Genomic DNA, 16,380 nt, shown 5'->3' with positions numbered 1-16,380 from the left:
GAAAAACCCATGTTTCTGTCAGTGGGTGCTCACCCTTTTTCATGTCAAGGACCCCCAGAATTATCTCTAATGGGCCACGGACCCCCATCTCAAAATATGTAGTTCCAGGGACCCCCCCCCCCCCCCAGAAGCCAATATTTTAGTTAAAAACGTTCGCTCTGAAAGAATATATATTCAATGATTTGCACCACATTTTCACGACTTTTCAAAAATAGCAGACCTACAAGCTCATAGCTTGCCACTCGGTGCCACGCTACGAGCTTGTAGATCTGCTATTTTTCAAAAGCTAAAGCATGACATAATGCTTTAAAACACCAAAAGGGGTTTGGGTCCTGAAGGGGTTAAAGTGTGGAGGCTGCAGCGCCGCTCGGCTGCAGATGGATATCTCTATATTGGGCTTCGTGGGATTCTTCCTCCATAACCCCTTCTGGGCGGGAGCAACGTTTTAAAAGCATTATGTTATACTCTTAGCTGTTGAAAGATAGCAGATCTACAAGCTCGTAGCGCGGCACTCGGTGCCGCGCTACGAGCTTGTAGGTCTGCTGTTTTTTTAAAAGTCTTGAAAATGTGGCGCACATCTTATGAATATGTATTCTTTCAGATCTTTGCTTCTGGGGGAGTGGGGGGGAGGGGTCCCTGGAACTACATATTTTCAGATGGGGGTCGGCGGCCAAATACATATAATTCTGAGGGTCCTTCACATGAAAATGTTTGAGAACCACTGATACAGAAACACGAGGGTTTTTCAGAAAACTGTCTCACTCAAAAACGTCTCGGGTCAAAATGGGCTAAAGTCCTTCGCGCATTTGAAATTGTGTCACAACGCTGAACTCTAGCCCCCCCCCACCCCTTCAACACAGTCAGGGGGGGGAGGGGAGAGAGGGTTAAAAAATCCATACAGATCAACCAGTGCTGGAGCTTTGGGCCTTTCTCCACGACTGCAAGCAATTTACACACACACACACACACACACACACACGCCGATCTCCTTTCATTGTCTGGAGTTTATTGACTACAGTTAAAGGACAACTTCACCACTTTTCAACCTACCTTCATATAATTGGTCCTCACTATATGTTCACTATATGTTCACGATAGAATTCCACCATTTTTAAGGGCCGCGAGCCCCTCCTATAAACCTCCCAAGGCTGTAATAAGCAACCTACGGATGGAATAAGTAACACAGGGATACAATAAGCAACATCATAAAACCTATGGTTGGAATAAAAAAAACATATAAAACATCATATAAAAACCATATTAAAAAAAAAATTATAAAATATTTTTATGATTTTATGATTTTGTTATGATTTTATATGATTTTTTTTATTCATCATATACAAATCATATACAAAATCATAAATCATATACAACATATTTAAACAAATCATAACAAATCATAAAAATCATAACAAATCATAAAAATAATCATAAATCATAAAAAATCATATAAAAATCATATAAAATCATATAAAAATCATAAAATCATAAAGAATCATATAAAGCTACGGCTGTAATAAGCAACCCAAGGCTGTAATAAGCAACCCACGGCTGTAATAAGCAACCTACGGCTGTAATAAGCAACCGGCGGCTGTAATAAGCAACCCACGGCTGTAATAAGCAACCTACGGCTGGAATAAACAACCTATGGTTGGAATAAGACATTCAAAATCATAAAAAAAACATAAAAAACATATACAAAATCATAAAAAAATCAATAACACATCATATACAAATCATATACAAAAAATCATATAAATATTTATATGATTTTTTGTGTCTTATTCCAACCATATGTTGCTTATTACAGCCAGATGTTGCTTATTGTATTCCTGTGTTACTTATTCCATCCGTAGGTTGCTTACATTTTTTTCATATAAAAAATCATAAAAAATCATTAAAAAAAAAATCATAAAAAAATCATAAATCATAAAAACTATAAAAAATCATAAAAATCACACCCGTGTGAACTGAGTGGTGTAAGGTCTTATATAGCCTGATCAGCTCTGATCTGACGTAATGTCTGACGTAATGAAATCACACCCGGGTGAACTGGGTGACCGTAGCAACCATGCTCATTTTTTGGTACGAACAGACAGACAGACACATAAACTAACAAAGCCAGTCGTAGGAGTGGTTTACACCACTCAAAAATCATATAACAAATCGTATAAAAAACATAAAAAAACATTAGTCATATCATATAAAAATCATAAAATCATATAAAAATCATATAAATGCATAAAAAAGCATATACAAAATATAAAAAATCATATAAAAATCATAAATCATATAAAAATCACACCCGTGTGAACTGAGTGGTGCACTGTGTTATCAGTGACGTCACATACTAACCATAGCAACCATGCTCATTTTTTTGGTTGCTAACCATAGCAACCGTGCTCGATTTATTGGTACGAACACGTGTACACGGGTACAAAGCCAGTCGTTGGAGTGGTTTGCACCACTCAAAAATCATAAAACAAAAATAAAAAATCATATAAAAATCATATAAAATCATAAAGAATCATATAAAGCTACGGCTTTATATGATTTTTATAAAACATAAGAAAATCATATAAAACAAATCATAAAAAATCATATAACACATCATATACAAATCATATTAAAAAATTAAATTAATTTTTTTTTATGTCTTATTCAAACCATAGGTTATTCCAACCATAGGTTATTACAGCCAGATGTTGCTTATTGTATCCCTGTGTTACTTATTCCATCCGTAGGTTGATTATATTATTTTCATATACAAAATCATATACAAATCATAAAAAATCATAGAAATCAAAAAATTATAATAAATCATGAATCATAAAAACTATAAAAATAAATCATAAAAACATAATCATATAACAAATCATATACAAAACATAAAAAAGTCACAAAATCATAACAAATCATATACAACATCATATACAAAATCATATAAAATCATATAAAAATCATAAAAAATCATAAAGCATATACAAATTTAAAAAAAATCATATAAAAAACATAAAACAAAATCATAAAAAATCATATAAAAATAATATAAAAATCATATAAAATCATACAAAATCATACAAAATCATAAATAATCATATAAAGCTACGGATGTAATAAGCAACCTACGGCTGTAATAATCAACCCAGGGCTGTAATAAGCAACCCACGGTTGTAATAAGCAACCCAGGGCTGTAATAAGTAACACAGGGATACAATAAGCAACATCTGGCTGTAATAAGCAACCCAAGGCTGGAATAAGCAACCTATGGCTGGAATAAGCAACCTATGGTTGGAATAAGACATACAAAATCATAAAAAAACATATACAAAAATCATAAAAAAATCATATAACACATCATATAGGGCCTACAAATCATATTAAAACAATCATAAAAATATTTGTTTGTTTTTGTTTTTTTATGATTTTACATTTTATTCCAACCATAGGTTGCTTATTGTATCCCTGTGTTACTTATTCCATCCGTAGGTTGCTTATATTATTTTCATATAAAAAATCATACAAAATCATAAATCGTATAAAAATATAAAAAAACATACAAAATTATATAAAAAAAATCATAAATCATAATCATACAAATTCATAAATAATCATATAAAGCTACGGCTGTAATAAGCAACTCAAGGCTGTAATAAGCAACCCACGGCTGTAATAAGCAACCTACGGATGGAATAAGTAACACAGGGATACAATAAGCAACATCTGGCTGTAATAAGCAACCTACGGCTGGAATAAGCAACCTATTGTTGGAATAAGACATATAAAAAACCATATAAACCCACGGCTGTAATAAGCAACCTATGGCTGTAATAAGCAACCCAAGGCTGGAATAAGCAACCTATGGCTGGAATAAGACATATATACAAATCATAAAGAATCATAAAAAACCATACAAAAATCATAAAAAATCATAAATAAATCATAAAATCATACAAAATCATAAATAATCATATAAAGCTACGGCTGTAATAAGCAACTCAAGGCTGTAATAAGCAACCCACGGCTGTAACAAGCAACCATGGCTGTAATAAGCAACCCAGGGCTGTAATAAGCAACCCACGGCTGTAATAAGCAACCTACGGCTGTAATAAGCAACCCAGGGCTGTAATAAGCAACCCAGGGCTGTAATAAGCAACCGACGGCTGTAATAAGCAACCTACGGCTGGAATAAGCAACCTACGGCTGTAATAAGCAACCTACGGCTGGAATAAGCAACCGACGGCTGGAATAAGCAACCGGCGGCTGGAATAAGCAACCGGCGGCTGGAATAAGCAACCTATGGCTGGAATAAGACATACAAAATCATAAAAAAACATAACAAAATCATATAAAACATCATATAACATAATTTAAAAACAATCATAAACATATTTTTATGATTTTTTATGATGAAAAAGATAATAAAAAAACATAATCATTCATACAATCATAAGAAATCAAATAAAAATCATAAGTCACATAAAAATCATATAAAAATCATAATAAAATCTTAAAACAAATAATAAAACAATCACAAAAAATCATATAAAAAATCATATAAAAAAACAAGCAAGCAACCGACGGCTGTAATAAGCAACCGACGGCTGTAATAAGCAACCTACAGATGGAATAAGTAACACAGAAATACAATAAGCAACATCTGGCTGTAATAAGCAACCTACGGCTGGAATAAGACATTAATTAGAGCTAAGACTCGATTAAAAAATTTAATCTAATTAATCAGAGGCTTTGTAGTTAATTAATCTCGATTAATCGCATTTTAATCGCATATCATTATTTGACCCGAGAACATTGAGAAAGCTATTTTTTCAAATGGATTTTGGTATACTAGTGAATCAATGAATAGTGAATACATAAGTTTAAGCAATAAAACATTGTTTTTGTAGTAATAATAGGGGTAATAATAATATCTCAAATATTGGTGCAGCAAATATGTGACATGACCATAAGAAAGCACCTCTGTGTTTCTTCCGTGGACATACAGTAGCCTAACAGCCATAACAGATTTTACATTGTATTTGGCCATAACCGTTTAGTTAGAAACCATGTCATCTGGTCGGGTCCTTGAATTGCTACTGGTATTTGGAATAACGTTTGCGCTGATCCATAGTGTTAGAAGGAGGAAAGTAGGCTTTCACATCTTTTTTTGTGCTAAAAACGAAGGGCTGCACAGCCTGCACTTCCGTGGGTGTGAGGGGAAAGGATCAAATTAAGTACCATAGAACTCCTCCTGAGTCCTGACTACGCTATGGACCAGAGCTACTGTTGTTGACGTTAGCTTCCAGGCTAGGCTCGGTGAACTCCTCCTGAGTCCTGACTACGCTATGGACCAGAGCTACTGTTGTTGACGTTAGCTTCCAGGCTAGGCTCGGTGAACTCCTCCTGAGTCCTAACTACGCTATGGACCAGAGCTACTGTTGTTGACGTTAGCTTCCAGGCTAGGCTCGGTGAACTCCTCCTGAGTCCTGACTACGCTAAGGACCAGAGCTACTGTTGTTGACGTTAGCTTCCAGGCTAGGCTCGGTGCAACATGTTTCGCATCGAGCCGATACTGGAGGCGATATGCAAATTCTTTATTGAATAATTGCACACAACTGTGCTGTAATCCACGCTATCATCGGATAGCTTTTTAAATCCTATTTCCAATCCACGGGGACAAGCAAAGTGATCCCAGCGGCTTCCCCCAGTCTGTGGTGAACTGTCTGGTGGTCGGACACTTCACTCAGTGCACTGGGTGGTGGTCGGACACTTCACTCAGTGCACTGGGTGGTGGTCGGACACTTCACTCAGTGCACTGGGTGGTGCGCCGGTCCGTCTGAACACTGTCCAGTGACGACGTTCCGCGGTGAAAAAAAATAGTGCGATTAAAATGCGTTAATTTTTTTAACGCGTTAATTTTTCTGTAGTTAATTAATCTCAATTAACGCGTTAAATTCCCGGCCCTAATAAAAATCATAAAAAATCATAAAAAACAGTCTGTGTCTCATAGGAGGGCTGTGGGCGGTTCAGAAACCAGTCTGTGTCTCATATGAGGGCTGTGGGCAGTTCAGAAACCAGTCTGTGTCTCATAGGAGGGCTGTGGGCAGTTCAGAAACCAGTCTGTGTCTCATAGGAGGGCTGTGGGCAGTTCGGAAACCAGTCTTGTGTCTCATAGGAGGGCTGTGGGCAGTTCAGAAACCAGTCTGTCTCATAGGAGGGCTGTGGGCAGTTCAGAAACCAGTCTTGTGTCTCATAGGAGGGCTGTGGGCAGTTCAGAAACCAGTCTGTGTCTCATAGGAGGGCTGTGGGCAGTTCAGAAACCAGTCTGTGTCTCATAGGAGGGCTGTGGGCAGTTCAGAAACCAGTCTGTGTCTCAAAGGAGGGCTGTGGGCAGTTCAGAAACCAGTCTGTGTCTCATAGGAGGGCTGTGGACAGTTCAGAAACCTTTGTCTCTGTGTGGGTGCACGTGGTGTGTGTGTGTGTTGGGGCTAACTGTGTGTGTGTGTGTGTGTGTGTGTGTGTGTGTGTGTTGGGGCTAACTGTGTGTGTGCGTGTGTGTGTGTGTGTGTGTGTATGTTGGGGCTAACTGTGTGTGTGTGTGTGTGTGTGTGTGTGTGTGTGTGTGTGTGTGTGTGTGTGTCTCCAGGTGGGTGCACGTGGTGTGTGCGCTCTACGTTCCCGGCGTGGCGTTCGGAGACATCGACAAACTACGGCCGGTGACGCTGACGGAGATGAACTACAGCAAGTACGGAGCCAAGGTAACCTCTGACCTTTGACCTGTTAACACATTCCGTGCTTTAACCCGTTCTGGGCGGGAACCCCTTTTAGTGTTTTTTAAAGCATTGTTATGCTTTAGCTATTGAGAAATAGCAGACCTACAAGCTCGTAGCGCTCCACCGAGTGGCGCGCTACGAGCTTGTAGGTCTGCTATTTTTTGAGAAATCGTAAAAATGCGGCACAAATCTTTGAATATTTATTCTTTCAGAGCAAACGTTTTTTTTATTTCCACGTTAGTTACCGTTAGCGTCGTAATTCTACCTCCTTATGATGAAAATAAATAGTCCCACGCTTTGCACATCGACACACCCACGCTTTATGGAGGTCCACACATTTAGGCCTGACGTCGAAATTTAAAAAAATGTCTTTTTAAAATGTATTTTTTGCTGAAAAACCTCATGTTTCTATATCAGTGGTTCTCAATATTTCATGTCAAGGACCCCCATCTGAAAATATGTTGTTCCAGGGCGGGACCCCCCAGAAGCAAAGATTAAAGTTAAAAACTGAAACTCTGAAAGAATATATATTCAAAGATTTGAGGCACATCTTCACAAATTTTCAAAAATAGCAGACCTACAACTTGTAGATCTGCTATTTTTTCAACAGCTAAAGCATAACATAATGCTTTAAAACACCAAAAGGGGTTCCCGCCCAGAATGGGTTAAAACACCATCAGCGTTTAACGTGCTCTCTTTCTCTCCAGGAGTGTAGTTTCTGTGTTAACATGTTGTTAACGTGTGTCCCCGTCCCCCCCTCCCCCCCAACAGGAGTGTAGTTTCTGTGTTAACATGTTGTTAACGTGTCCCCCCCTCCCCCCAACAGGAGTGTAGTTTCTGTGTTAACATGTTGTTAACGTGTGTCCCCATCCCCCCTCCCCCCAACAGGAGTGTAGTTTCTGTGTTAACATGTTGTTAACGTGTGTCCCCGTCCCCCCCCTCCCCCCAACAGGAGTGTAGTTTCTGTGAGGACGCTCGCTTTGCGCGCACCGGCGTGTGCATCAGCTGCGACGCCGGCATGTGTCGATCCTACTTCCACGTCACGTGTGCCCAGAGGGAGGGGCTACTGTCTGAGGCCGCCGCAGAGGAGGTGAGGGGAGGGGGGGGGGGGGGACCCGCGTGTGTGTGCGCGTGTGTGTGTGAGGTGTGCGCGCGATGCTATTTGCATTGTAATCCCCACAGGGGGATTTTAGATCGCCTCATATAAGAACTGTGTTAATGTCATCCCGGCCGCTTCACTCATATGGATATGAAGAATCAACTGACTGAGAGAAAACGCTATTGTTAATGCTACTGAATTAGTTAAATTTTTGCTAGAAACAGACTGTATCATATATGAGTGACTGACTGTCATAAATGATACAGAGACACCTCCCTGACAATATAACGATACAGAGACACCTTCCTGACAATATAACGACACAGAGACACCTCCCTGACAATATAACGACACAGAGACACCTCTCCGTCAATATAACGACACAGAGACACCTCCCTGACAATATAATGATACAGAGACACCTCCCTGACAATATGACGACACAGAGACACCTCCCTGACAATATAACGATACAGAGACACCTCCCTGACAATATAACGATACAGAGACACCTCCCTGACAATATAACGATACAGAGACACCTCCCTGACAATATAACGATACAGAGACACCTCCCTGACACTATAACGACACAGACACCTCCCTGACAATATAACGACACAGAGACACCTCCTTGACAATATAACGACACAGACACCTCCCTGACAATATAACGACACAGAGACACCTCCCTGACAATATAACGATACAGAGACACCTCCTTGACAATATAACGATACAGAGACACCTCCTTGACAATATAATGATACAGAGACACCTCCCTGACAATATAACAACACAGAGACACCTCCCTGACAATATAACGATACAGAGACACCTCCCTGACAATATAACGATACAGAGACACCTCCTTGACAATATAACGACACAGAGACACCTCCCTGACAATATAACGACACAGAGACACCTCCCTGACAATATAACGATACAGAGACACCTCCTTGACAATATAACGATACAGAGACACCTCCCTGACAATATAACGATACAGAGACACCTCCTTGACAATATAACGATGCAGAGACACCTCCCTGACAATATAACGATACAGAGACACCTCCTTGACAATATAACGATACAGAGACACCTCCCTGACAATATAACGATACAGAGACACCTCCCTGACAATAACGCAGAGACAGCTTGTTTATTTTTGGACCACAACGCTTATATGAGGCGATTTTAAGATGAGCCCATGTTATTCTCCATAGAGAAATTACGCAGCGTTTTCAAACATTTTGGAAATGTCGGCACCATGAAGATTCAGTCAGCAGTTATTTTTAACCCATTCTGGACGGGAACCCTTTTTGGTGTTTTCAGCATTATGTTATACTTTAGCTGTTGAAAAATGGCAGATCTACAAGCTCATAGCGTACGAGCATACACGCTTGTAGATCGTTTGCTTCTTTCAGAGCGAGCGTTTCTAACTCAAGTCTTTGCTTCTGGGGAGGGGGGGGGGGTTCCCTGGAACAACATATTTTCAGATAGGGGTCTGCGGCCAAATACAGATACTTCTGGGGGTCCTTGACATGAAAAAGGTTGAGCACCACTGACATGGAAACATGAGGTCTTTCAGAAAACGGTCTTAAAACTGATTTAGAAGGCATTTGTAGAATCGTCCTCAGGTCTCAATGGGTTAATTGTACGTGCTTGGTGTTTTTTAACGAGCTACCTCGTTAAGCCCTATCTGCACTTGATAATCACATATAATTGATTATAGTTATGCAATTATAGACGGCGCAGAAATACACGGCAACTTATTTAATTTATGTGTTTCCTTAAATAAGACATTGATTAACAGATTTTAAAAATAAATAAATAGACGTTTTTTTGTTTCACTTTCATCTGTTCTTCACAAATAAGCTGTTAGACTGCATTGATGTTTCAAGTAATTTAACCCATTTTGACCTGAGATCAGATTCTAAAAATGTCTTCTACATCCTGACAGTTTTCTGAAAAAGCTATGTTTCTATGTCAGTGGTTCTTCGATTTTTCAAAAATAGCAGACCTACAGCTTGTAGATCTGCTATTTTTCAATAGCTAAAGCATAACATAATGCTAACACCAAAAGAGGTTCCCGCCCAGAATGGGTTAAGCATTGATTTGTTTTGGTGCCTTTTAATTCAGTCGAGCGTTTTATGGGATTATATAAATTTCAGTCGACTAAATTATGTGTCTGCGCTTCATTAGATAACATGTTAATATAAAATCGTTTTTTAAAAAAAAATATAAGCCACTGGTTCTCAACATAAGGATGTGTATCCTCTGGGTGAAAGAAATTACGATCGTCCTTAACTATAGGGGTCCTTGACAGAACTAAAAAAGGTTGACCATCTCTGTTCTAAACGGCAGGTGTTCACTTTAACCAAACCTTATATTCATGAGAACAGAAGATAGACAGGCAGACAGGCAGACAGACAGGCAGGCAGACAGACAGACAGGCAGACAGGCAGACAGGCAGACAGGCAGACAGGCAGACAGACAGACAGGCAGACAGGCAGGCAGGCAGACAGGCAGACAGGCAGACAGGCAGACAGACAGACAGACAGACAGAGCATCAGGCATGCACCTCGCATGGCTTCCTCCTCAGCGATAGCAGCATAGCGGCGCCTTAGCCTGGCCGGGGGAAAGTGGCTGTCTGCCTCTCACTGCCGCAAAGCCACTTAATCCAGTGAGCTGTGGCGAAGAGGAGGCCTTCAACAGGTTGAACGCAGAGATAGCATCCTCACCCACACACCCTTAAGACATTAGGACCTGAGAGGACTTCTAAATGATGACAGTTCTCTGGAGAAAAAAACATGTTTCTATGTCAGTGGTTCTCAAACATTTATGGAAAAAAATGTATGAAATTGCCCCCCCCCCCCCCCCCCCAGAAACAACGATTTCAGTTAAAAACGTTCTGCTCTGAAAGAACATATATTCGAAGATTTGCGCCACATTTCCATGATTTTTCAAAAAGAATAGCAGATCTACAAGCTCGTAGCACTGCACTCGGTGCCGCGCTACGAGCTTGTTAGATCTGCTATTTTTCAACAGCTAAAAGTATAACATAATCGCTTAAAACACCAAAAGGGGTTCCCGCCCAGAACGGGTTAAGTCATTAGGACCCGAGAGGCTGGGGAACGTCACAACTGGTACTTTAATCTTTGTGTAGGACAAAACAGCCAATTTGCTGTAATGTTTGTGTTAGGACAAGAATCTACACTATAGCTGTATATAGGAGGGGCTAGCACCCCTCAAAACATAGGGGGAAAAATTAGCAGATCTACAAGCTGGAGTTCTGCTCATTTCACAAGTAATTGACAATACTGTATATACACCAACTTTGATGAGGCGGTATTGCTTTGTTTTAAATGGAGTTGAGTGGTTTCTTCCCGACAACAGAGATGTAAAATACCACAGAAGCTTCCCCGGGTTCAGTGGCTTAAGGTTTGAAATGAGTTCCTAGAAGCAGACGATGGAAACGTGCTTCTGTTTCTGTTGTTCTGCCTGACGGGATGAGAGCTGGACTGGAATAACTGGACTGGACTGGAATACCTCGACTGGAATACCTGGACTGGACTGGAATAAGAGACTGAAATAACTGGACTGGAATCACTGGACTGGACTGGAATAACTGTACTGGAATAGAATAACAGACTGGAATAACTGGACTGGACTAGAATTAGAGACTGGAATAACTGGACTGGACTGGAATAACAGACTGGAATAACTGGACTGGAGTAACTGGACTGGACTGGAATAAGAGACTGGAATAACTGGACTGGAATAACTGGACTGGACTGGAATAACAGACTGGAATAACTGACTGGAATAACTGGACTGGAATAACTGGACTGGAATAACTGACTGGAATAACTGGACTGGAATAACTTGAATGGACTAACTGGACTGGAATAACTGGACTGGAATAACTGGACTGGAATAACTGAGATAAGAGGGAATAACATTTATTTAAGTACACTAATCGGGCAGACATACAAACTGTTACAAGGGGGACAAAAAGCTCTGTTAAAAATGTTCCCTTAGTGAATGTAACGGAAGCTCTCAACATGATCAGAGGATTAAGCAAATGTGTCCTTAAAAACAAAACAAAATAATAAAAAATTGAAGCATGTTTGACGGAATCTGACGAAGGAACAGTCATCGCACAGCATGCTGTAGTTCAGGAGTCCCCTTACATCATGTTTTATGTATCTTCCAGGACATTGCATCATGTTTTATGTATCTTCCAGGACATTACATCATGTTTTATGTATCTTCCAGGACATTGCATCATGTTTTATGTATCTTCCAGGACATTACATCATGTTTTATGTATCTTCCAGGACATTACATCATGTGTTTTATGTATCTTCCAGGACATTACATCATGTGTTTTATGTATCTTCCAGGACATTACATCATGTTTTATGTATCTTCCAGGACATTACATCATGTTTTATGTATCTTCCAGGACATTACATCATGTGTTTTATGTATCTTCCAGGACATTACATCACGTGTTTTATGTATCTTCCAGGACATTACATCATGTGTTTTGTGTATCTTCCAGGACATTACATCATGTTTTATGTATCTTCCAGGACATTACATCATGTTTTATGTATCTTCCAGGACATTACATCATGTGTTTTATGTATCTTCCAGGACATTACATCATGTGTTTTATGTATCTTCCAGGACATTACATCATGTGTTTTATGTATCTTCCAGGACATTACATCATGTGTTTTGTGTATCTTCCAGAACATTACATCATGTGTTTTGTGTATCTTCCAGGACATTACATCATGTGTTTTGTGTATCTTCCATGACATTGAATCATGTGTTTTATGTATCTTCCAGGACATCGCGGACCCGTTCTTCGCGTACTGCAAGCAGCACGCCGACCGCTTCGACAGGAAGTGGAAGAGGAAGAATTTCCTGGCGCTGCAGTCGTACTGCAAGGTGTCGCTGCAGGAGAGAGAGAAGCAGCTCGCCCCCGAGGTCAGCAAGGTAAGTACGACCTTTGACCCCTAGCCCCAGAGGTCAGCAAGGTTAGTATGACCTTTGACCCCTATCCCCCGGGGTCAGCAAGGTTAGTATGACCTTTGATCCCTAGCCCCAGATGTCAGCAAGCTTAGTATGACCTTTGACCCCTATCCCCCGGGGTCAGCAAGGCTAGTATGTCCTTTGACCCCTAGCCCCAGAGGTCAGCAAGGTTAGTATGACCTTTTGTGTTGTTTGACCTTTTCGATAGACCCTGTTTAAGATAGTAGCAGCACCAAGTTTCAACAACCTATTAAAACATCAGTATTCAGTGATGTAAACCCCAGGATGCAGGGATGGTCTTTTAGAAATGAGTCCCTGGATGCAGGGATGGTCTTTTAGAAATGAGTCCCTGGATGCAGGGATGGTCTTTTAGAAATGAGTCCCTGGATGCAGGGATGGACTTTAGAAATGAGTCCCAGGATGCAGGGATGGACTTTAGAAATGAGTCCCAGGATGCAGGGATGGACTTTTAGAAATGAGTCCCAGGATGCAGGGATGGTCTTTTAGAAATGATTCCAGGGATGCAGGGATGGTCTTTTAGAAATGAGTCCCAGGATGCAGGGATGGTCTTTTAGAAATGAGTCCCAGGGACATAACGTTTGGAGTCATATTTTGCCATTTTTACAAATTGCAGCATTTAACTCATTTCATTTTATATGGTTATAATGTGGTTATATTCATGTAGAAAAAGGAAGAAGAAATTATTATTATAACTAAAGCTAGCAAAATAAACTACCACATTCTTTTTTTCTCACGATTTTCTTTTGACGTGTATTATTTTTTACTGTACAAGCCTAGTACAGTAGTACAGTAGTACAGTAGTACAGTACAGTAGTACAGTAGTACAGTACAGTAGTACAGTAGTACAGTACAGTAGTACAGTAGTACATCCCGTGGATGCAGAGGTCGTTGTTTTATTGCCTCCCTGAACTATAAACTACGTTTTGGGATGCAAGATACACCCTGTTTTAATCTCTGTTAAAGTTGAGAAAATCAACACTAGTGTGTACCCCCCCCCCCCCCCCCCCCCCCCACCAGGCCCGTATCACCACCCACCTCCAACAGTAAACACTGTTTGAATCCCCCCACCAGGCCCGTATCACCACCCACCTCCAGCAGTAAACACTGTTTGAATCCCCCCCCCCCCCCCCACCAGGCCCGTATCACCACCCACCTCCAGCAGTAAACACTGTTTGAATCCCCCCCCCCCCCCCCACCAGGCCCGTATCACCACCCACCTCCAGCAGTAAACACTGTTTGAATCCCCCCCCCCCCAGGCCCGTATCACCACCCACCTCCAGCAGTAAACACTGTTTGAATCCCCCCCCCCCCCCACCAGGCCCGTATCACCACCCACCTCCAGCAGTAAACACTGTTTGAATCCCCCCCCCCCCCCCCACCAGGCCCGTATCACCACCCGCCTCCAGCAGTACCGCACCAAGGCGGAGCTGTCGCGGAACACGCGTCCTCAGGCGTGGGTGCCGCGCGAGAAGCTGCCGCGACCCCTGACCTCTAGCGCCTCGGCCATCCGCAAGCTGATGAGGAAGGCGGAGCTCATGGGCATCAGCACGGACATCTTCCCCGTGGACACGTCCGACACGTCGGCCAGCATGGACGGACGACGCAAGCACAAGCAGCCAGCGCTGACCGCCGACTTCGTTAACTACTACCTGGGTAAGGACTGTCAGCGCTGACCACAGACTAAGTTAACTACTACCTGGGTAAGGACTGTCAGCGCTGACCGTTAACTACTACCTGGGTAAGGACTGTCAGCGCTGACCACAGACTAAGTTAACTACTACCTGGGTAAGGACTGTCAGCGCTGACCGTTAACTACTACCTGGGTAAGGACTGTCAGCGCTGACCACAGACTAAGTTAACTACTACCTGGGTAAGGACTGTCAGCGCTGACCGCAGACTAAGTTAACTACTACCTAGGTAAGGACTGTCAGCGCTGACCACAGACTAAGTTAACTATTACCTGGGTAAGGACTGTCAGCGCTGACCGCCGACTTCGTTAACTACTACCTGGGTAAGGACTGTCAGCGCTGACCGCCGACTTCGTTAACTACTACCTGGGTAAGGACTGTCAGCGCTGACCACAGACTACGTTAACTATTATCTGGGTAAGGACTGTCAGCTCTGACCACATACTAAAGGTGGCCTTACACTAGCCGATAATCGGGCATTTTTGACGCTCAGGGGGTGCCCGACCGCTCAAAGCGCGATCGGGATCGGCCCGATCAACATGACAATGTTTGATATTTGCTCTGCCCCGCTCCGATTATCCTGTAGTGTGTGGTGCTATCACATTTCAGATTGAAAAAAATCGGCCAGTGTAAGGCCACGTTAAGTTAACTACTACCTGGGTAAGGACTGTCAGCGCTGACCGTTAACTACTACCTGGGTAAGGACTGTCAGCGCTGACCGCAGACTAAGTTAACTACTACCTGGGTAAGGACTGTCAGCGCTGACCGTTAACTACTACCTAGGTAAGGACTGTCAGCGCTGACCACAGACTTAAGTTAACTATTACCTGGGTAAGGACTGTCAGCGCTGACCGTTAACTACTACCTGGGTAAGGACTGTCAGCGCTGACCGCAGACTAAGTTAACTACTACCTGGGTAAGGACTGTCAGCGCTGACCGCAGACTAAGTTAACTATTACCTGGGTAAGAACCATTGTTGCATGCTGAAAATAGCCGATCTACAAGCTCACAGGAACATGATGATGACTGTAGATCTGTGATTCAAGAGAGGAACATGATGATGATTGTAGATCTGTGATTCCAGAGAGGAACATGGGGATAATTATAGATCTGTGATTCCAGAGAGGAACATGATGATGATTGTAGATATGTGATTCCAGAGAGGAACATGAGGATGATTGTAGATCTGTGATTCCAGAGAGGAACATGAGGATGATTATAGATCTGTGATTCCAGAAAGGAACATGAGGATGATTCAGATCCAGGACAACATCACAGAGCAGAAGAACCTCAAGGAGCAGCTGGAGAGACAGCAGGACGTCCTGCACGTGGACTACAACAAGGTGGGGCTTAGTGTAATGGACTACAACAAGGTGGGGCTTAGTGTAATGGACTACACCAAGGTGGGGCTTATTATAGTGGACTACAACAAGGTGGGGCTTATTATAGTGGACTACAACAAGGCAGGGATTATTATAGTGGACTACAACAAGGTGGGTCTTAGTTTAATGAACTGCATCAAGGTGGGGCTTAGTGTAATGGACTACAACAAGGTGGGGCTTATTATAGTGGACTACAACAAGGTGGGGCTTATTATAGTGGACTACAACAAGGCAGGGCTTAGTGTAATTGACTACAACAAGGTGGGGCTTATTATTGTGGACTACAACAAGGTGGGGCTTATTATAGTGGACTAAAACAAGGTGGGGCTTATTATAATGGACTACATCAAGGTGGGGCTTAT

General features: G+C 41.8%; 1 protein-coding gene across 1 annotated transcript in view; it reads left to right on the top strand.

Annotated features, from left to right (window-relative positions):
• The window catches only part of LOC306918326 (PHD finger protein 14-like), a gene marked incomplete at both ends in the record, with an annotated part of 22,385 nt that extends 6,076 nt beyond the window's left edge, over positions 1-16,309 (top strand). The window contains 5 exons of the mRNA XM_079531213.1: positions 6,647-6,758; positions 7,726-7,863; positions 12,742-12,891; positions 14,331-14,601; positions 15,873-16,309. Coding sequence (XP_079387339.1) covers positions 6,647-6,758; positions 7,726-7,863; positions 12,742-12,891; positions 14,331-14,601; positions 15,873-16,309 — 1,108 coding nt within the window. The remainder of the gene's footprint in view (positions 1-6,646; positions 6,759-7,725; positions 7,864-12,741; positions 12,892-14,330; positions 14,602-15,872) is intronic.
• Between the last annotated feature and the right edge of the window lie 71 nt (positions 16,310-16,380).

The sequence above is a fragment of the Electrona antarctica genome (genome assembly GCF_951216825.1).
Source record: "Electrona antarctica genome assembly, contig: scaffold_546, whole genome shotgun sequence".
In the NCBI taxonomy this organism is placed as follows: Eukaryota; Metazoa; Chordata; class Actinopteri; order Myctophiformes; family Myctophidae; genus Electrona; species Electrona antarctica.
Note: the sequence above shows the minus strand (reverse complement) of the source record. Positions and strands in the feature narration are given on the sequence as shown.